Source organism: Eucyclogobius newberryi, unplaced genomic scaffold, assembly GCF_026437365.1.
Source record: "Eucyclogobius newberryi isolate DKJ021-1_F unplaced genomic scaffold, fEucNew1.0.hap1 SCAF_14, whole genome shotgun sequence".
NCBI classification, from domain to species: Eukaryota; Metazoa; Chordata; class Actinopteri; order Gobiiformes; family Gobiidae; genus Eucyclogobius; species Eucyclogobius newberryi.
Genome location: NW_027315768.1, coordinates 9248537 through 9270947, shown reverse-complemented (window position 1 = coordinate 9270947; position 22411 = coordinate 9248537). Strand labels below are relative to the sequence as shown.

Here is a 22411-nt window from a genome sequence, read left to right as displayed (position 1 = left end):
CTGCTCCAGCAGGCCACACCGTACAGGAGGGCTGATGCCACCACAGAGTCGTAGAAGGTCTTCAGGAGTGGCCCTGTCACTCCAAAAGACCTGAGTCTCCTCAGGAGGTAGAGCCGACTCTGGCTCTTCCTGTACAGTGCGTCTGTGTTATGAGTCCAGTCCAGTTTGTGGTTCAGATGAACACCCAGGTACTTGTATGAGTCCACTCTCTCAATGTCCCGTCCCTGGATCTTCACTGGTGAGGGGGCAGTGGGGTGGCGTCTGCGGAAATCCACCACCATCTCCTTGGTCTTCCCCGCGTTGATGAGGAGGTGGTTCCGCTGACACCAGTCCACAAAGTCCTGCGCCAGTCCTCTGTACTCCGCGTCATCGTCGTCCGTGATGAGTCCGATGATGGCAGAGTCGTCAGAGAACTTCTGCAGGACACAGCTGTCCGTGTCATGTCTGAAGTCTGCAGTGTAAAGGGTGAAGAGAAAGGGCGCGAGGACAGTGCCCTGGGGCGCCCCCACACTGCAGGTCCGAGTGTCAGACACACAGTTCCGGGCTCTCACAAACTGGGGTCGGTCTGTGAGGTAGTCCAGGATCCACTCTGCTAGGTCATACTCCACACCAGCCGTCTCCAGCTTGTCCCTCAGGAGCAGCGGCTGGATGGTGTTGACGGCGCTGGAAAGATCGAAGAACAGAATCCTCACAGAGCTGCCAGGCTTTTCCAGGTGAGAGAGAGAGCGGTGCAGCAGGGAGATGACGGCGTCCTCCACTCCGATGCCAGACCGATATGCAAACTGCAGCGGGTCCATGGCTGAGCTCACGGTGGAGCGGAGGTGGTCCAGGACTAGCCGCTCCAGTGTCTTCATCAGGTGGGACGTGAGAGCCACTGGCCTGAAGCTGTTGAGGTCTTTGGGGCGATGGGTTCATACACAGGCCTCAGATGTACAAGGTTGTAGTCCGAGCTGCCCAGAGGAGGGAGGGGGGTGAAGGAATAAGCCTCTTTGGTGTCTGGCAAAAAACAAGTCCAATGTTCTATTCTCTCTGGTGGGGCAGGTAACATACTGGGTGTATGTTGGTAGAACAGAAGAGGGAGAAGCGTGGTTAAAGTCACCAGAGATGAGGAAGAGAGCCTGTGGATGCTGTGTTTGCAGCCTACAAGTGCAGGAGAGCAGTGCTTCACAAGCATCTTCAGCATTGGCAGACGGGGCCACATAGACTGCGATCAAAATCACATGTGAGAACTCCCGGGGCAGATAATATGGCCTCATGCCAATAGCCAATAGTTCAATATCCTTGTTACATAGCTGCTCCCTCACTGTGCAGTGTTCGGGCTTGGACCAGCTCGTGTTCACATACACCGCCAGACCTCCACCTCTTTTCTTCCCGCATTCTCTCGTTCTGTCCGCCCGCAGCAGATGAAAATTGTCCAAACCTACAATAGAGTCTGGCATTTCTGCTGTTAACCAGGTCTCTGTGAAAATCAAGACGCTGCTGTCCCTATAAATCCTCTGGGACCGCATGAGGCTCGCTATTTCCGTCATTTTATTTTGAAGGGACCTCACGTTACCCATGACTACGGCGGGAACCGACTTCCTGTTTGTCCCTCTCTTCTCTCGGAGTTTATGTCCAGCCCGTCTGCCTCGTTGCGTTTTCCTTAGGATGTCCGCCGGGATAACGTGACGATCTCCGGGTAAGACGACAGTTCTCCGCAGTTTCATGAGTTCCTCCTTTGTGTAAACGCGGTACGGCGCCGGCGGGGGGGCGGGGCCGGAGCCGGGGGACTCAGAGCCAAGGCACATAGCAACGACACGACGAAAACACTCAATCCAGCCGAATAAAGTCAAAACAAGTTAATTTAAAGCGATTCCAGTGCGTGTCCCGATCGTTCGTGAGGGCGCGGGGGGGGGGCTGGTGGGCTCGCTCGGAGATAGCTCACGTCACAACAACACAACGAACGCAACGAAAAACGCTCAAATCCAGCCGAAAAAAGTCAAAAACAGTTGAATTAAAAAACTATTCCAGCGCGTGTCCCTATCGTACAGTAAAATAGAAAAATATACTAACTATATTTACAAAATATAGGAGATAAAGCACAATAAGTGTGAGAAAGAAGAGAGAGCGTTTACACCGGGCTGCCAGCTGTACCAGCGCCTTATGATGGTCCTAATATAGAGGATGTACCAATCAACTCAAATGAAGCAGACATGATGGATGATGTGTCTGAACCACAGTTAATTATGAGTGATAGCGGTCACCTCCAGAGTCTCGCTCAAAAACCTCCAAATCAAGTTAGAAATCTGGGGGTAATAATGGACTCAGACTTGAACTTTAAGAGCCACGACAGATCAATAACATCAGCAGCTTTTTAACATCGAAAAACAAATACAAAATATAGTGTATAAACCAGATTTGGAGAGACTTATCCATGCGTTTGTCTCCAGTAGATTAGACTACTGTAACGGCCTGCTTACTGGCCTCTCCAAACGAGCTGTAAAACAGCTGCAGTACATCCAGAACGCTGCTGCTCGGGTCCTGACTAGAACCAGGAAGTATGAGCACATTAGTCCTGTTCTCAGGTCTCTGCACTGGCTCCTGTGGCTCAGAGAATAGACTTTAAAGCAGATCAGCTTGTGTACAAGTCTCTCCATGGCCTCTATATCGGACTCACATGAGCATTAATATGGATTTTGGCTCTTGTTTACAGTATGGTTGCTAGGTAACAGTTGTGGAATTACCTCTTTCTATGTTGTATCTGTTGCTCATGTCCAACCAGAAAGTACAAACTTTACAAAAATGGTCAAACTGGAGACGAAATGTGGAGTAAAATCTGAAATATATTTGTGTCTAACCGGTCATATAGACCTGGGGTCCCCAGCCTTTTTTGCACCACGGACCGGAATAATGTGGGTTTTGTTTTCACGGACCGGTGTGCCAGTTTATGCGTGAAAGTGGGCGGGGCTTGGGCTTCCATTCGATTCAGCTCAGAAGGCGAAATGTTCTCAAAAAGACGCGTTTGTACATTATTACGTGTTCTATTCCAAAAGATCCGAATTGGAGTAACATAACGTACAGTTACACGTGTCCTCACTGTTCTTCTGACTGGTGGAAGCTCATCAGATAAATATGGCAGTCAGCCGAGTTGTTCCCTCAAATACGTTTAAGATCACCGTAATTTTCTCCAACAGCTGATCCTCTTGTTGCACATGCTCGATTCGCCCGGTTTAATCACAAATGGGTCGCGGATCCATTGACACGCAGTTCGCGGATCTTTTGCGCACGGGAAGTAGCACTCAAACTCTTGTAAGAGTAAAAACAGGTGATCGTGCAGCAGCTGGAGAACGCTGTCCCAGAAGACGTGTCCAAAATCCACGCTGGCTCCTCATCTGCTCCTCACTTTGCCTTTTCCCCTTTTCAAAAACGCTCTCCAAAGACTATTGTCTTTTACTCATTTTCGCGAGCTTTTGGGTCTACTTTTGAGCAGCGTGTTTGATGCGACGCATCCGCGATGACGTATCATGTATCAGTTATCAGTTATGTTATCACGCAGGACAAGAGCAGATATAATATACTTGCCATTATATTTAATGGATTTCATTGGCAATTTCCTATAAGGCTTTTCATTATATATTCACAGACAAGCTTATTAGTGTCATGAGGAACAGGCCAAAGTTACGTTGGAGAAGATGCTGTCACTGAGAGATTATTTCCAGTTTTTGTACGGCCCGGTAGCAAACGCGTTGCGGACCGGTACCGGTCCCCGGCGGTTGGGGACCCCTGATATAGACTTTAAGTTCAACCTGTTTGAGTTTTTGTCTGCTCTTTTTACATCCATGAGGCGCTCCCCAACTTTATTTTAATTTAGAACTCCAGGTATGAGTAAATAACATTATACCACAGCTATTAGTTCAAAGGAGTATTTTTTGCATAATGTAGGCCCCTTTAGCCATCTACAAAAAAGCTGAATTTCCACATTGAAAGCACACCTGCTCGGAGCTGCCGCCGCCGCTGACTGAGTCATCCGGAAGCAGGTCGGAGCTGAAAAGAGCTGCCATCCTTTCACCTGTCGCTCCAGGTGTTCCTGTCAGCCCGATCTGAGTCCCCGCACAACAGTGCACAATGCACCCCCACCGCCACCCTCACGCTGGCTGATTTTAGGAGACAAAGTGGGAGTTTTAGAAGACGGATAATTCTAAGAGACTGGCAGTGAGCTGTAGAAATAGTTCAAAAAATGGCTTCAAATAAATGGAATGAGATGCATTGGAAGTTCAGAGAATCGCCCCAACAGATGGTTTTTAGGCTGAGTTTTAAATACGGCAGCGATAGAACATACGGACAGGGTCAGGCCGCGGAAGGAGATGAAATGTTTCAGAGCAATATGCTTTCATTTGAACTTGGTAAAGTCAACACGGCAAATGTAAACTTCCATTTCTGAAGCGATCCTTTTCCCTCCAGCACTGAAAAGTCAACACTCCAACACCAAACCTGCAAAACTGTAGAAAACTTTCTTTCAGGTCACAGGAAATTGACAAAAAATAAAATGGGGTCAGCAAAAATTATACTTTGAATTTGAATGTTTTAAATCTGTAGAAACATCATTATAATTGTACGGTAAATGAACGTTTAGTCAGAGCGTGCCCTCAAAACAATGATTTAATGAGAAAAAATGCTATATATACTCCTATATTTAAAAATGAAATGATTACTTTTTCTTACTTTTTTTTACAAATCAGTTGAACAACAAGTGTAACTCTTTTAAATTGAGATGTTTTAACCTGCTTTGGTGTGCCGTTACCTGTCACACCACGTCATGTTTAAAAATATATACTGAATTACCTAATGTCTATAGTGTTAGTTAAACAATTGGGATGGCATTATAACAATTACAATTTTATTCTTCTTCTAAAGGGCTGTCACTTCATGACCTCAAACTGGTAAACGTTGAAGTTTTCCAGAAAAGTTGGATTTTACAGAGATTATAACAAAATAATTATGTCTTTTGACCTGTAGCTTATCACTGAAACCCAGATCTTGCTGTGTAACGCCCAGTCGCTTGACACGTTCAGGCTAATTCTTCATTCCTGGTTCTGACCAACGCGGATACAGACCTGAAGTGAGGTCAGTTGAGCAACGACATCACTGAGAATCAGTTCAAATTTGCATCAATTGTGATTTTTTTAATGATCTGTCAAAATATGAGGAGACAGAGAGGAGTGAAAGGAGAGACAAGCGCCCCTCTATCGTTCGCACACCCTTCTCTCCCATTTGACAGCAGGTTAACAGCCTATTTAGTGCAAAGTTAAGTCGAAGTTTCCTGACACTTTCCCAGACCTTAACCTTAGAGTCTTTCTGCGTGCGGAGCTGGAAGCGCTGCACGTCAAAGTAAAGCTGTAATGAAACTCTTCGCTTATAACAAGGATTGACCGATCATGTGGATGCAACAGGAATGACAGAGGAGGGAGAGAGGAGAGGGAGACGGCGCTGAAAGAGCAGCCAGAACCCACTGAAAAGCAGTTCATCTTCAAAATCCAGCTCCAAACCAGCGTCTGTCTGTGCAAAAGCAGCAGAACATCTCCACAGCACAAACTATAGGCGTGTTCCATAGTGTCTGAACAATTCAGTCAAATAAATCCTGAAGAACAATGACATGTTTAATATGAATAAAATATGATAAAATGTAGGTAGAAATCACTTTAATAAAATAATGTAGGCCATGTGTTTTACCATGAAAATATAGAGCCAGTTAATCTAACAGACAGCAAGCATAAGTTATAAGCTATTTTAAAAGATGTAGAAGGGTTTGTACACATTTTACGCGGTTGTCATTGGCTCTGCCCCCTTCAACCGGCCCCGAAAAAAAAACTTGTGATTGTACCGGTCCTTGTGAGGAAAAGGGTTAGGATTTTATATAATCTCTAGGCTCTGGCACCATGTGGATAAAAAGTCACTTTTAAACTGTACAGAGACGAGAGGCGTGAGAGAGCATGAGCTAAACTGTTTGATTTGTGTTTCTTTTGAAGTTTCGGAGACAAAGCAAAAATTCTTGAGTACCTGAGTGCTTGTTACTAGGCAACTCAGAGCAAACTCTGGTTTACCATGTTGATGGAACAGAACGGAGGATTTGATGAGCCTCGATTGCCCAAATAAGCCAGGCTTTGGCTTAAACGTGTTGGTGGAATACCCCATTGTGCATGTTCTGTCACCACAACATGCAATAACAATGTGTCCAGACATTCTGATAATGCCTGAGAGAGGGACCCCATTATGGAGCCCAGAGGAGCCTCTGATGAGCATGCTCAGTCGGCTGTGACACATTCATTGCAGCTAGGTTCAAATGAGCGGTCCTATTACAGAGCAATTTAGTGCATGAAAATGAGATTAAAAGAAAATAACTGACTTGAAAGACACATACAATATTATGAAAAATGTATTTGTTGAGCTTTTAACCCTGTTTCCATCATCATTTCCACATTCCTTGAGTTGTATTTAGCTTCATAAATGCTCATTTATGAATCCTGTTTGGCAAGTCCTCTCACTCTGAGCTTCAGAAAACACTCTGTTTCAAGTCACCCAGATTTGTGACAGCATCGACGGAGCTCTCAGATCTTCTGTGCTGTCTTTAAATCCATTCATCATCAGCAGGCTCCTTTTCAGCATTTCTGCCTCAACTCACGTCCATTACATGTGCGTGCTTACATTAGCATAAGCTAGCTTTTGTACACTTACATTGCAAACTATGAAAACCAGGGCTCTTTTTGCAACTGGCAACCACAAGAGTAACACCAGAGCAGAGTTATGAAACATTACCAACTGTTATATTATTAACATTCCCAATCCGCACTTTTCCTAAGACCAACGTTCTGCTGGACAATAATGTAGCAGCCCACAGAAGTTAATTATGTTTCACCACAAGTCATACTTAAACACGTAAACTTTAGAACTGGAAGTTATATAACAAACTACAATAAGTTAATGTTTTTATGTTGCTGCCTCGTTAAAATGAATGGAATAGAACATTTACCTCAGTACCAGGCTGTGTGTACTGTAGTTTGACCTAATTGGAACAAACACGAATGATCTAGAGAATGTTCTGAGATCATCTAAACCGCAGAATGTTCCGGAGTGGTACTGACCTGTCTGTAGTGGGACTGTGGCTGCTTCTGTCTGTAGAGGGATAGGTATTGTCATCACCTCTGTGTGCATGTTGTCAGGCCTGTGAGCAAAAAGAAGAGTGTTTACCTTGTCAACAGCTGCAGAAGTGGTCGATACAGGAAAATGATAAAACTGTGATTGTTGTTTATTGGATATATTGTCTTTAAAGGAGACATGTTCAAAGTTAAGTAAAAAAACAAGTAAATGTTCATTATACATTTAGTTCATTGTAAACTGAAAAATTCATCTAAAAACAGCTTAGTAATAGAAACCGGCCCATTGACTTCATGTTCAATACAACTTTGAGGAAACACCTTTGAAACAAGGTTAAATACTCATTAAAGTTGCATAATATGTCTCCTTTAATAAAACTACTAGTAAAAAAGTGTCAAAAAGCTGATTGAAAATAAAAGAACAGAAATTTCAGCATACTTTTATCATCATAATTATTTCGGAGTCTGAAATAACACCAAGTAAGTGGTGCACTTGACAGAACCAATGACTTGAGAGGTTGAAAGGTTGGTAATATATGGCTGTGTAATGAATGGCAGCAGAAGAAAGTGGAGGAGAGCCGTCCCACACACATGCTCCACATAGCAGCAGTGACCAGGGCCCCAGGCGAGCCAGCAGCTCACGGCTAAGAATAGAGCCGCAGTCAAAACACACACATCAATATGGGGGGCCCTCAATCAAACAGCTTTAAACAGAAATAATATAATTTTCGGCATTTTGGTGCATTTGAAATGTTTTCTTATTAGCAATTATTATGTATTAATAATTATGAGGGCCCCACAGTCTGTAAATCTCCCTACTCCACCCCCGTGCTCCGCCCTTGCTCCACCACTGTTCTAGCGTCACCTGAAGTCCTTCTCCGGCTCTTCTGCAGAACAGATTGAGGCTCTAGAAAATACTTCAGGCTGCAAACTATTGATGCTTTCTTTTTCATTTCTAAAAACATGATTTGTGAGAAGTTGAACCACTTTGGCTTAGCGCGCCGCGGTGTCAGCTCCACGCATCGAACGTCGAGTCCTAGTTAATTTTGAATTGATAAAGAACTAAAGACAAAGTAGGACTACTCTAGCCTCCCAGTTTAATTGCAAAAGGAACAGTGCAGCTCTTGTCATGCAGTCCAAACTGCCTGGTCAGGCTAGTGCCCCTCGGAGCACATGAAGCCCCTACGCACCACGCGTTATGTGCGTAATGGGAGCAGCAGCACTGATGTGCAGCAGTGTTGAGAACCGTGGTGAAATTGGTTGGATAATGGACATTGGGCAGATACATTTAATAGAGCGAAGAGAAAGGTCCAAGGCACTGTGATATAAAAAATCCTTTAATGGAACAGGGACTGCATTTCGACCCCCTATAGGGCTTTGCCAGTTATATGAGTTAAATGTACAATATATGTAAGTAACAACAAAATAACATAGTGGTACATATGTTGTTTAAAAACTGGCATGTTCCGTAGTGTTAGGGCACGTTCAAATGCTCAGTTCCTGTCAGGAAACCACCACTTTAAAAGAGCATAAAAACGGCTTTTTGATATGAATATTTGAAATGAGCAGGTACATTGCTCATTTCAAAAGGTTTGTGATTGGCAGGGAGGAAACTAAGATGCTAATTAAAGGAAGACTGAGAAATCAAGTTATTCGTTTAGAGACTCAGCGACTCAGACTTGGACTACAGTCGTACTTAAGTCCTCGTTCTTAGAGACTCGGACTTGACTCGGACTTGAGTCAACGTACATACATTGTATATATCATTTTGGATTTTTCTTCAATATTGTTTAGCGACCACCATCAGCCCATTATATCTGCCTTTGAAAGCTTTTTTTAACACTATAATTGGGTTTTTCTTTTTTCTTCATGAATTACGTTGAGATTGTCAGCAGTTTTAAATACCTTGCCCAACATCTTAAGAGTGTGTTAGCGTATCTTCTCAGAGACTGCACCTCCTGAGAAAGACGGTAGCATCGAGGGGCCGGTCCATTACAGTCATTATTACAATCCACAGTGAAGAATGTGCTCACTTTACACGTGATTTCGCCAAATTCTTTCACTGGGCACCAAGATTAAGCGAGGACACGAAGCAAACTGCCCACCCTCTGAACCCGCAGTTTGAGCTTTTGTTCTCTGGGAGGCGCTAGAGTAACTAAGTCTGCTTTCCCTGTGTTGTGTTTTATGCCGCGGTGAGCCAAAGAGTCATTTTGTCCTCGGCAGACGATAAAGACCAAGGCCGTGTAAGCTGAATAATAATAAGTCACCTTCAATTAAGTAAAAACGTGTTTCCAACAAATTGTTAGCCGTGTTTTTGCATTTTACTGATGACTGAAGTGTCCCTGCGTGCATGCAAAGTAGTGAGTGGGTAATTGATGGAGCGGGGAAGCCTGTATTGTGCAGCTACATACAAAAAGTTAATCAAACAGTTGATTGAATCGCTAATAGCACGATAATCACTTGGTCTGATTACAAGGTTTCGTCTGAAGCATTGTAATTGGACAGATCTCGTCAAGTCCAATTAAGATTATTAGATTAAACATTTAACACCTATAGGGGAGCTGCAACAATGAAAACAAGTGTCCTGCGTCTTCTCGGAGATGGTTCCACACCGTACTTATGATTTGCGCCTACGATGATCTAAATCAGTCTTTATCAGGTTTAAACTAGGGCCAAACCATAGATGAGGTCAATTTAAATCTAATTTTAGCTTAGTTGACTAAAACCAGCTGATCTGTTGTTGTTTTTTTTATTCCAACCTGTATGCTACGGCCTGCGAGTCGTCAGATTGGGTTGTGGTTTATCAGGCTTGGTCTTTAACTCTTCATGCTTAGGACTTTTTCTTTATTTATAAAGGAAATGTCAAGCGGGTTGATCGGCTGCACATCAAAATAAAGCTGTAACTCACGTGTTTTCCGTCAAATCAATCATTCTGGGAAGCGTCAGGGTCAGTTTGCACTCCAAATTACCCAAAAATAAAATGAAACATTGACAGGACTTTATATGGTTTCTACCTGGACATTTTTGATTTATTACAAGTCCCTAAACCTAATTTTTTGTGAATTTACCTTCAGCTTTTAAACAAGAACTGTCAAAACCCAACAGATCAGCTGATCCCTCCAGAAACCAGCTTTACTCATGTATATATTTAACAAAGAAAACTGAAGCGGGATTAATGATCTGAATATCTCTGTGCAGAGCGTGTAGAGTAAAACAGACATCAGAGTCCAAAACTACAGTCTCAGCTTCACAAAGGCTCCAGCCAAGTGTTTGCACTCAGTCCTAAATGGGGGTCATTTTTTCAGGTGTTTTGGGAAAAATAGACCCCAAGCAAAAGGTGTTCTAAAGGGTTTGTTTGTTTGTTTGTTTGTTCGTTTGTTTGTTTGTTACAACAGTGTTTGTCATTAGTTTACTCTGAGTCATATTTGATTGCTTCCCGCATGTTTAAGTTAATCTTGTTTTGTCCTGCAGCTTAAGCTCTTGTGCTCAGAAAAGTCCCGTTTTCACCTACCCCCTATCTCCGCCCACATCCCTGTACTTATTTGTGATTATTTGAAAAAAATGAAGACTCAGAGTGATAAAAGTAGGATCCTAAATAGTTACATAGCCACTTTTAAAAAACATTGTGACGTGGCACTGTGAAGAGGCGGGGCTTATCGGGTCTGCAGCTTTGAACAGGAAGTCAATGGCCCAATTCTATTACCAAGCCATTTTAGATCAATATTGTGGTTTACAGTGAACAAAATGTATAGTTGTATTTTAGAGCTCAGAAGTACCTGCAAAAAGCACAATATGTCTCTTTTAAAATAACACAGTCTATATATGTCTTAATAAGTGTTAATACTTAAACAGACTAATCGTAATTGTTTCTTCAGTACCACTTGATTATTTGCTCAAACTTCCCCTCCTCGCACTGTCTATGTTGCCCTGACAACTCCACTCTCCCAGCCTCGCTCCGCTTGTGCTGAACACATTTTTTCTCTCTGTGTAAACGTCCTCTCCACCGGGGGAGAACATTTTCCACCCACAATGCCTCAGTGATTCTCCAGTTTATAAAAAGACTTGTCTTCTTGCATTTTTTTTTTATTTTTTTTTTAGAGAGACAAGCCCTTAGCCACAGCACGCTCCTAATTACACCCAACTTTCTGCACACGGCACGTAAAACCCCATAAACTTGTTGAAAACCGCACGCTTCACTCACCTTTTCCCCCGAACTCCGAAACAATCACGGGAAAAATGATCTCGGCACAGTTATCATGTGAAAGCAGTTACAGAAAATGGAGGGTTTTTTGGCAGTTGGCTGCAGGCCCCTGTGTTGTGCAGTTGGACCCCTCCCTCTCCTCGCCGGTGGAGGAAATAGCTCTCAGCTGTTGTGGTGGAGGTGGAGTTGGGAGGGAGGGGGATTCAGAGCGTCCCATACGGGCTGAGAGTCGCATCTATCAGTGATGTGCAGCTGTCTGAACTCCGATAGGCCCACAGGAAGCAGGAAGCGCCCAGGACAGGAATGAGAGCTGCTCGCACGGAGAGAGTGGGGAATTGAATTAAGCTGCAGTCGGACGAGGAAGGAAGAGAGAAATGAAAACATGTTATTCCAAATTTTGGGACACTTTAGGAATTATAAACATGTATAGCTGACATTTAGATCATTTTCTGGACTTGGTTTTAAGCTGAAGACTTTAAAACTTTCTTATTTCTAAATACAACTTATTTTTTTGTAAATTAGTGAATTTTGCGTTGTATATGTAAATGCAGCTCTTTGTGACGAAATGCATCTAATTAGTCAAGCAGGAAGTAAGAGCCAAAAGCGGCGCTCTGATTGGCTGCGCTCGGGTGGTCCGGCCCAGCTCACTTTGCTGTCTGATGAAGTTGTTCTAAAGCTGTGCACTCAACTCAAAATGACTGCACGTGAATAAAAGGGTTTGTGAGAGCTAACGACGAGATAGAGAGAACTAAGTACCTACTTCCTCCTTTTCCTCCTCTTCCTTCCTTCCTTCCTTCCTTCAAAATAAATTAATTACAAATTGCAAATAAATTACATGAGTAAAAGTATCACATTAAAAAGTAAAAGTATGGAAGTACCCAAATAAAAATGTACTTTTAAAAAGGCAAAAGATTTCACACAAATTTTGAAAACTATTTAAGAGTCAAATGTCACGAGCCCGACAAAGATCAACAGACGTAACTGAGTAGATATTTTATTTTTACTTTTATATTTTCGCTTGCTCAAAGCTGAGATAAAAATGTTTTTACATGATTTCACCAAGAACATGCTGAAAAAAAAACATAAAATACAGGAAAAATACAGTTTTACAGAAGTACAGAAACTTCCTCTCAGCTGTTGTCTGCTGAAAAATGTCTTTTCAGTACTTTTGTAATCACTTTCCACTAATGAATAATACTGAATCTTGCAAATAAAAAAAAAAAAAAAAAAAAAACACACACACAAAAAACCTACGGAAACATGCATTATTAAGCTCTGACCTGTAACATGACCTGGTGGAGTCACCTTCCTGTCTGCATGGTGAAATTATTATTATTATGCATTCTATTTTTAGTTTTTGTTTCAACTTTATGACTCTAGTTTGGTGCATATATTTTACAAAACGAGAAAGTCGGACTCCAAATATCAGCACTCTCTAAACCCTGCCTTGGGGTTCTTCTATCCTGCAAAAGACCAATACGTTTTTTATATCGCGTTTATATTTCAAGCCTCATTGAATTGTGCTAATTACGAGCCCGCTGTTGGCGTCTTGGCTCTGGCCTTTCGCAGCCGAGCCGAGCGGAGCGTCTGTTCCATCGATATGGATCTTTGCTCGGGGTCCTTTCCGTGCACGGATACAGAAAAGCTGCTGTAAATTCTCTCACAATGAAAACCCAATATAAGAATAAACAAACACAGCATTTGGAAAGTGATTCCCGTTTGCGTTTGATTCATTTGATAGCGTTTTACTTGACGCGCTTGGCCTTTCTGCGCCGCCTGTCAGAGGTGCAACACTCAAGGCTGACTGCTGTCCATAGAGCGCTGATGGAGACGGAGAAAAGGTCAGACTTTTAACCGGAGGGAAGCACACGGCGGTGATAAGAGCAAGAGTTTCTTTGGGCCAGACATTTGGGATTATCTTTCACCTTTGAGTTCTCATATTATGCTTTTATCAAACAGGTTTTTTTGCCGCCGTGGCAGTGGTAGTTCACATTCAGACTTGATTATAAAATATATAGAAAATATGTCTTGTATCGTCGGGGTGTGATGGGTTCACCTCGGAGTGGTATAAAGCTATAAAAAGACACATTTACGCAACTTTTAACTGGGTAGGTAAAAAATGATGGGATTTGTGATTAGGTTTGCATTTGTGTTGATGTCCACGTGTGTGTTTTTTAAATGTATTTCATTCTCTTTGATCGTTTTGTTCTGTTTTGTTTCTATAAAAAATGAAATAAATGATATATATAAATTAAAAAACATGATAATAATATTTAGCTCCATCCTAAAACACCCAATACAAGCATAACATATATTGTTGCCCTGTAAAGATTAAAATGGGACTGTGTCAGACCGGGCTGTAGTTACCTCAATAAAAAGGTTCTGTACTTCAAAATCTAAAATGAATAAAATAAAATGTCTCTTGAGAATTCCCACATCGACTTGAACAAAGCTGAACAATAGTGTCAGGGAGTAAAGAAGCTGAAGATTCTTTGTCATTGTCATCATCAACTTAAAGGGCCTGTACCTGATGTTATTATTATTATTTTTTAAATCATTTTTCATGCATAATTTGGTAAAAGTAGCTAAACACAAAAAAAAAATTGGTCTGTAATACATAATCAATGCATATTTCAAAGCATTTTGTTAGGAAATAACTAATGCAGAAGGTACCGAGAGGGTCACCTCTTTTCGTCCAATCAGGGACATTCGTTATCACTGCATAAAACGTGACCAAAAAAAGCAAATGGAAAGAATAGTTAGAAGAAGTACCATGTATGGAAACGACTGCAGGAGATGTCCCAGTCAGTTGTTTCTGTGTCATGCTGCAACATCAGAGCGACAGGAAGGACTATGTGGGCGGGGCTTCAATCCCAGGTACACGCCCTTTAACGCTGATATTTTTAGGACGGAACAAGCTCTAAAGAACGTGAATCAGATTTAAATTTCCTCTGGTTGAGATGAATGTCCTTCATATAAGAACAATGCATTTGGGTTTGGGTAAGAACTAATAGAATGAAAAGAGGTAACCCTATGTGTAGTTTCTCTATCAGGAACATTGTTCACTAAGAATCATGATAGAAATGAAAAAATCTGGCCGACACGGTCTCGGACAGTTGATTCTCTGTCACGGTGCATTATTAAAGAGAATACTACTCACAGTCGCAGAGATTGGTGCATGAGGCAATCCCAGATGGTTGTTTCTGTGCCCGGGTGCAATATAGAAAGGACTTCATGATGGATGAAGTACTCAGTTTTGTGACTGAAACGGTAACTTTCAAAAATGTTCCTGGTCCTTTATTATATCTACATTGTGTTTGTTCTACTTGACTTGAAGCCAAAACCTTCAGCCAAGTTGCCATCATAAATATGCTTAAAAAGTACTTTCTAATTTTCAACCCAGTTCTAAAATGTAGGGCAAGAAAGTACAGATATCTGCCCTCCCCTGAAGTAAAAAGTACCCAATGCAAGTAAACGTAAACATTACATTAACTTAAGTACAGTACTATTTTCCTTTTTACTTTGTTATTTTCCACTGACTCATGGTTGAAAAGCAGGTTAATAGTTCAAAAAGTCCATGAAATTATCCACTGTGCGATCAAAGTTTTTTCTCTCCATTTCCTTATCTCGAGCTTTTGTCGGTTCGAGTTATAGTTGGTGTGAGCTACAGATACTTCTTCTCTTCCTCCCCGGAGCAGCCCGATTAAGCTATGGCTGCCAAACCTGCTCACCACCGAACTCTGAACAGGTCGGGAAGGTCAAGGCAACGATTAAAAAGCAGCGATGCAACTTTCTTGCCTGGGATCCAAACAGTTTCTCTCAGGTTGACACGGGAAACGGAAGAGCTCATTGTTCATCCGTCATTCTGAACAAATTCAAACTTGTCGAGTTTTTTGCATAACGTTTTCAGTCCTCTGTGTTATTAATTTCCTTGATTTTTTCCGTCGTAAGCGGCCATATTGGTACTGCATCGGACGGACCAAGCGTGCTCCTTATTGACCAGACTCGCATCTTTGTAAAAAGTATTGGAGAAGTGTGTATTCTTGGCTCGTTAGGTAATCAAACTCCACCGCAACATGCACCCACCTGTCCGTTCACCTGCAGGAACACTAAAAACATCAGTATAGTCACTTAAATAAACCCTTTCTGATCGTTGGTGCACACGCAATAACAGTCAGCCGATCCCATTTACTCCGGCATTATATTCGCCTTCCTCCTTATAATAGAACAGCCACATTTTGACTCTCGGGGTCCATCAGGTCGGACTGTTGACACACTGCTACATTTAATCCCTCCTCTTCTGTAGCATTGAGGTGTCATGTCCCTTCTCCTCAGCTGACTCACATCCGACACTCTTAATCACATCCATTTCCAAACTCTCCTTAGATTTCCTCGAGCATTAGCGCCGTTTCAACCCAGCCCGTTAAAGTGTTTAAGGGTTGACTCTTTTTTTTTTTTTTCCAAGACTTCATCGCATTTAGGTCAAAGCGTTAAATCCGATGAAATGACTCTATTTAAATATTGGCAGGGCGCTCCTTCCGTATTTCATTGCTAATGTGACAGCGGCGCGAGCACAGCCTGATTAAACACACGCATTTACAGCCGACTATCTTAAATGTGGAGGGCCGGGGCATAAAGCAGAGCCGTAAAAAGCTGACAGGGCCGGCAGAAAAGCGGTGCCTCCTGCTGGTGATCTACGGCCCCGTGGCATCTCTACATCTTCGGTTCAGAAACACTATCAGCGGCTGTACGTTTGTCTGGGCTTGAAGGTGACCACGTCCATACTAAGTACAGGCCAAGAAGTGCTACTTTGCAGTCTATATTTTTTCCTTCTATAAAGGTTAAGTTTCAGATTCAAAGTGACAAACTGTTGGCAACGTGTCCTAAGTTCCTTAATGCATTTTTAGCATCCAAATTATTCACTGCAATGACTTAAAAAAGCACGTTCTGCAACTTTTGGGGATCAAATTAGTCAAGAGAATGCAAGGGATGTGCAGAAATATCAGAATATTGATATGATGCGATATAAATTTGGTGATGGATATGAATCAGAAGTGATGAGTCATTGAGTCAAATGAAATGAGTCATTTTTGGTCAAATTTCTTGAATAATTTTGTGACCACATTACAATTTTGTTGCTCGTTTAAAAAAGGGAAACTTGTTTAGGCAAAATATTTGACGATTTTGATGATTTAAATGGGTGTATTCCACTGAGTTTGTGCAGGTTGTGGTTTAATAAGGAATGTGTTTAAAATGTATTGGGTTCTTTAAAAAATAGTGATATATCGTAGAATATCATGAGCAATATATTGATTATCGCGTGTATCGCAAAATTGTGATATCGTATCGTGAGCCGTGTATCGCATTGAATCGTGAGGGACCCAGCCTTACTTAAGGGTTATTTTAATAGCAGCATGTCGCGACAAAAATGAGATGGCTGCGCACTCTCAACAGCTAATAATAAACCCGGAAATAAAAGCTGAAAGCAGAGCTCTTATTGGCTGTGAAAGCAGGGCTCTTATTGGCTGTGAAAGCAGGGCTCTTATTGGCTGTGAAAGCAGGGCTCTTATTGGCTGTGAAAGCAGGGCTCTTATTGGCTGTGAAAGCAGGGCTCTTATTGGCTGTGAAAGCAGGGCTCTTATTGGCTGTGAAAGCAGAGCTCTTATTGGCTGTGAAAGCAGAGCTCTTATTGGCTGTGAAAGCAGAGCTCTTATTGGCTGTGAAAGCAGAGCTCTTATTGGCTGTGCTTGGGGCCGTGTGCATGAGTTTCACAAAAAGCTGTTTAAGCCGAGCCTGAAAATGAGTCCTTGTGAATATTTACAAAGGGGGTGCCAAGGGGTTTTGTGAGAGCAGAATTAGTCATTTAAATACCTACTTCAGTTTTGTTGTGTGAAAATTCTGCACTCCAGCTCTAATGAGGTACTTTAGGAAAATATTGAAATTTAGTTTTAAAAAAGGTAAAAGCTGCAACAAGCCAGATTGTGATGCAATGAGAGTCTGTGTATCTTCTCACTATTTGAATTTTAAATTGCTTACATAACGCAGATGAAGTAAGTTTTAAAACTAAACAAAAGTTGATCAAAGGGACAATGCAACTACAAGCCATAGCCGCTGTTCTAGCATTAATTACACTACTTACTGTCCAAGTTGAAACAGCAAAACAAGTTGAGAGAATAGCACACACTTCTTTCCTGTCTCTCTATACCTCGGGTCCCCAAACCTTTTCCCTCATCGGGCCAAAATGTGTACATGGGCCAAAAGTGATATCTATTAACATGTCGAGGGCCAAACCCAATGTGTGTTGCATTTTAAAAGTATTTGCAAAGAGTGATAATCAGTAGAGGTCAAATCCTCCAGCGAAGGTGGTCCTGACAGAGCCCAGCTCACAGATGTGGGGATGGGTCCCTGGGCGCTGCACCCACGAGATGTTCCAGCGGCACTTAGGAATGGGTCAAATGCAAAGGACAGATTTACCTACGGGTAAATCGTCTTTTATTAAAATATGTTAATAAAAGACGACAAAATATAATAAAATAAATACTCCTAATAAACCTCAGCACCCCTTTGAGAGTGAAATTAGACTCTGCTCAAACTTGCTGTTGCATGTTTGCTTTGGTTCATTTAGAAGCTTTGCCTTTTACTTCAGCCCAAACCACAATTCAGCCTTGTGATTGGTCCAGTCTCTATCTCACTGGTGGGTTGGTCCCATTCACAGCAGCGGGGGCGGGACATGCTGGAACCACCTGATACCAATTGTCTTTATCCATCGGCCCATCAGCCTCACAGAAGCTGACAACCACGCTGCACTCTGCCACTCACTGGTCACTCTGAGCGTGATTACATGAACTCACAAGAACATGTGCCATGGACTTGTGTTGGATCAGAATGTTTAGCAGTTTGCTTTTTGTTACAGGTTTTGTATCATGCATATTAAGGCTTCAAACGTCCTGGACATTAGTATTGGCCTCAAAAAATAATGTATATGTATGAAAAATCTAAAATGACCTGAACCGTGATTGTTTTTTAGTAGTGTGTGCAAGGACACCATACACTGAGGTGTGCAACGGTTCAAAAGATACTTAAAACAATAGCTGCTGGAGAGCTGAAGTGATCAGAACAAGACTGGTAAAGATTAGGGTAGGACCAACTATTTAGTGTTTTAATCAGGGATATTACTTAAACGTGTGTATGAAAACCTGCAAAACTCTTTAAGTGTGGTTTGATGAGGAAACACAAAAAGCATGGTTAAATACAATTATACGTATGTTCTGCATAACATATAACCTTTTTAAACCTCTTTTTTGTTACATTATTTCTACGTTCTGTCAATTCCTAGACTTGTGCATATGAATGCCTCTGGAGAAACTCTTCCCATCAGACCTAAGGTATAAAAATGTAGATAAACATCACCTGTCGTGGAGATTATTGTGAAAAGAAGAGAAGAACCAAGTTACCAATGACGAGATACTGGTTTCCTTTGCGTTTTCGGTCAAAAATAAGATTTAATCTGCGACTGAAGCATTAGTAATTTATGGATGGATGATGACTTCATCATAAGAGCCGGTGAATTTCAAGGAGATATTGTAGCCCTTATTTATTCATAGTGTTGGACTACGCTCTGTGAAAAGAGGTCAGTTACTGTGAGGCTGAACGGCACCCTCACACCCAAAAGGTCCTCAAGCACCCATCAGTAGCACCATCGGATCTGGACTTAGCAGACAACATTTAGTTATTGTCCAGCTGCTAGCACAATACAACAAGCTCAGCAAATCCTGTGTGGAAAGTGAATCCTGGAGAAAGTCTTTGTCTTAAAGAAAACAATCTATGACTCTTACTTACAACCTGACCCTCTCCTCAAGACCCTCAAAGGAAACCCTCTAGAGCTAACCACACAATATTGCAACCGCATACAGTAATACTACAGTAATGCTGCCGTCAAATCACAAAAATATAATACTATATACTGGTTTTATTTGTTCTATTTTATTTTTTTCTAAATATAAAAGACAAAAACAAACAGAACACAACCAGAGCAAAATATAAAATGATAATAAAAATAGATATCAACAGCAAATTAAACATTAAAAGAAAAAAAAATCCCATTTGGTCAATAGTCGTTCACATTTTTCCATTTCCAAATTAAGTTCGAACGTCTTTTTTTCTAGCTGTCACTGCAAGTCATAATACTATATAATGGATGCATCCGTGTGTGACAATTCTAGTAATCGTACAAGTTAAAGGTTAAAAAGTGTGAATGAGCAATGTAAAAAAAAGTATTTAAAAAGTATTTTTCGAAACCGCAGAGAAGCATAATGTCTTCTTTAACGGCCCCTCTCTCAAAAGCACTGTTGGTTTGACTTTGTGTCCTTCGGCTCTGATTGGTTCTCTTCCCAGGTTACACGCTCCCACTTCAAATACTCATTTTCTTTAGTGTCTGATTTTCCAAAACAAAAACCTCTCCGAGCTTTCAGCTCTCTGAGCTGCCTGTGCTCTGAATCTGAACTGCTGCAAGGTCTTACTCTGTTTTGTTTATCCTGACTCAAACTCGAAAGCTTTTGTAAGGAAAAAAACACACAATTATTTCTGATATTTTCTCATTTTTTATTCCGTTTCAGTAGTATTATTTTTTTCATCACAGAAAATAAAATGCTAAAGTGTTTCTCCTCTGCAGGCAGCCTCGGGGTAATTTTCCTCTTGTGTGGATCCGGATTTGAGTGTCTTTTGAAGCGGCGTGTTTGAAGTTTAGATGAAAAATCAACTTTTTCTGAGACAAAAAAGGTCAAAGAGATCTTTTATGCAAGGATGCAAAAGTAAAAATAATAACTTTTGCATCTAGTAATTTATTTAACTAAAGTGTTTGAAAAGTGTACTTCAAAACACAGTTGAAGTGGGGAAATTGCTTTTAGACTGAAGACTTTAAGGTGCGTATCAAAAGGATTTTCTTATTATGGGGAAAGTGGGAGAGCACCTGCGGTAATATTTATCATGGTTTTAGACCAGTCAAGAGGCAGTTGTTGCTTTTTCAACACATTCTGATTTGCGGATGTGTTTTTTACAGTTCTTCCTTCCATTTGAGCAGATTGGAAATAAGTAGAAAATTTAAGAAAGTGAGTTCCACAATATGTTGATGACGTGCATAAAGTTATAACATAATTCCATCTGTATAATAAAGGGAACATGTATGCACAAATGTATTTGTGTAAAAACAGTAGAAAGCAGCTAGCTAGACAGTGATGTTTTAATTTAAAAGAAGTAAAGTTGTAAACCACAAAAATAGCTAAACTGGAGTAAAATTTGTAAATAAATTGGCAAAATCTATGTTAATGTGCGTACCGTATTTTCCGCACTATAGGGCACACTGGATTATAAGACATGCTGTCAATGAAAGGTCTATTTTCGACAATTTTTCATATATAAGGTGCACCGGACTATAGAAAATTTGAGAAAATTAAACGCTTTTAAGTGCGCCTTATAGTGCAGAAAATACGGTAAGTGAAAATGCAGTAGTAGCCTAACCTGTCATAATTATGCACCTTAACAAGGTTTATGCAAAAATTATCAGCATTCCCCCATAATGTTTTTTTTAATTGCTGTTCAAAACTCACTTAATGTATGCATTTACCATGAAAAAAATCATTTCTAACCTGGAAATTAGGCAACTCGATGATAAAAATGTCTGTAGGACGTCAAAAATGTGACTACCCAAAAAACCTGGGACGTCATGGATTAAGCACACACGTGTCTTAAAAGCTGTTTTCCCTGTTGGCTGCTGGATCTTGTAGAAGAATGTCCCATGTTAGTCCCTCGTCACGATTCTAAGTGCACGTGTCGTGTTTCCTGGTTTCTTACTTTTTTGATCCATTGTATTTATTGTACTCTTTGTTAATGAAGTTACCGTTAAAAATCATCTCACCTATTGTCTGATATATATGAAAAAAATACTATTGTTAACTACAAGATGTGTTAATTATTATTTGAAAGCGTGAGTTCAAAGTAGGGCTGATACCAATTATTCTCACTATTTGAGATAACTTTCAACTAATATATATATATATATATATATATATAATATATATATATATATATAGTCATCAAATAATGGTTATCTGGACTATAAACAGATTCAGAGAGAAGATGTTTTATATAAAGTAGGAATTACATCCAATGACAGAGGACATCCTTTGTGATCCAAAACGATTTCACCTGTAATGTACTCAGTCAGGACAACCTCAAGCAGCGTCATCTTGACTTCATCCGGTTTAGTGAAAACCTGGTATTTTTAGGGGAATTTTAAATGACTAAAAAAATCAAATGATCTTTAGCTGCAGCTGCAGTTCAGAGTCTGGATTCAGTCTTTGTTAAACGTTGCACATAGACCAAGAAAGGTACTACCGTTAGCGTTGAAATATTGGGAACAGAAGTATTCAGATTGTGAAATAGAATGTATAATACGGGACATGTGTTGATATTGAGACTTAAAGTGTCTCTACTGTCTTATGTGAAGTCTAGTTTCCGTAGTGCCCTGGCTCATGTTGGCTCCTGGGGCACTTTAGCGAGGAGGAGCTACACACAATTGTGAGATGATTGGATAAGAGTGAAACAAGCTCAAGCAAAAACAAGATGGATATAAAAAGAAAAGAATAATTTCTCAGCATAAGCAGACTTGATCTTGTGTTAAACCGCCGTATTTCCACCGATGCTAACTTATATGTTGAGCCCGCATGTTTAGCAAAACAAAGCTAGCGTACGTTAGCATCAGCAGTTTCCTGTTTATCGACGCACGGCACTCTCATCAAGACCCAAAATATTACTTTTCCTGAGCATGATTCATCTAACATGATCCAAACCCAATATGTAGAGACGTTAAATAGCAGTGTAAAAGTGCAAAAAAGTGAAATACAGTAGTAGTTTTGTGTTTACTTTAGCTTTAGCCACATCGTAAATCAAGTATAATTCATATAATTCATCTCCACGGACCCTTTTTGCTGATATTCGAAGGTGGAATATATCTGAATGTCCAATTATTGCAATCTACGCAATCTACATTTTATTATTTATATTTTATTTGCTGCATCATTGA

At 41.0% G+C, this 22411-nt stretch overlaps 1 protein-coding gene across 1 annotated transcript in view; it reads right to left on the bottom strand.

Moving 5' to 3' along the window:
• Positions 1–11628, bottom strand: part of gypc (glycophorin C (Gerbich blood group)) — a 44820-nt gene extending 33192 nt beyond the window's left edge. Inside the window, exons 1-2 of the mRNA XM_072444290.1 lie at positions 11332–11628; positions 7119–7198 (exon numbers count right to left, since the gene is read on the bottom strand). Coding sequence (XP_072300391.1) covers positions 7119–7188 — 70 coding nt within the window. The 5' untranslated portion in view covers positions 7189–7198; positions 11332–11628. The remainder of the gene's footprint in view (positions 1–7118; positions 7199–11331) is intronic.
• Positions 11629–22411: the final 10783 nt, after the last annotated feature.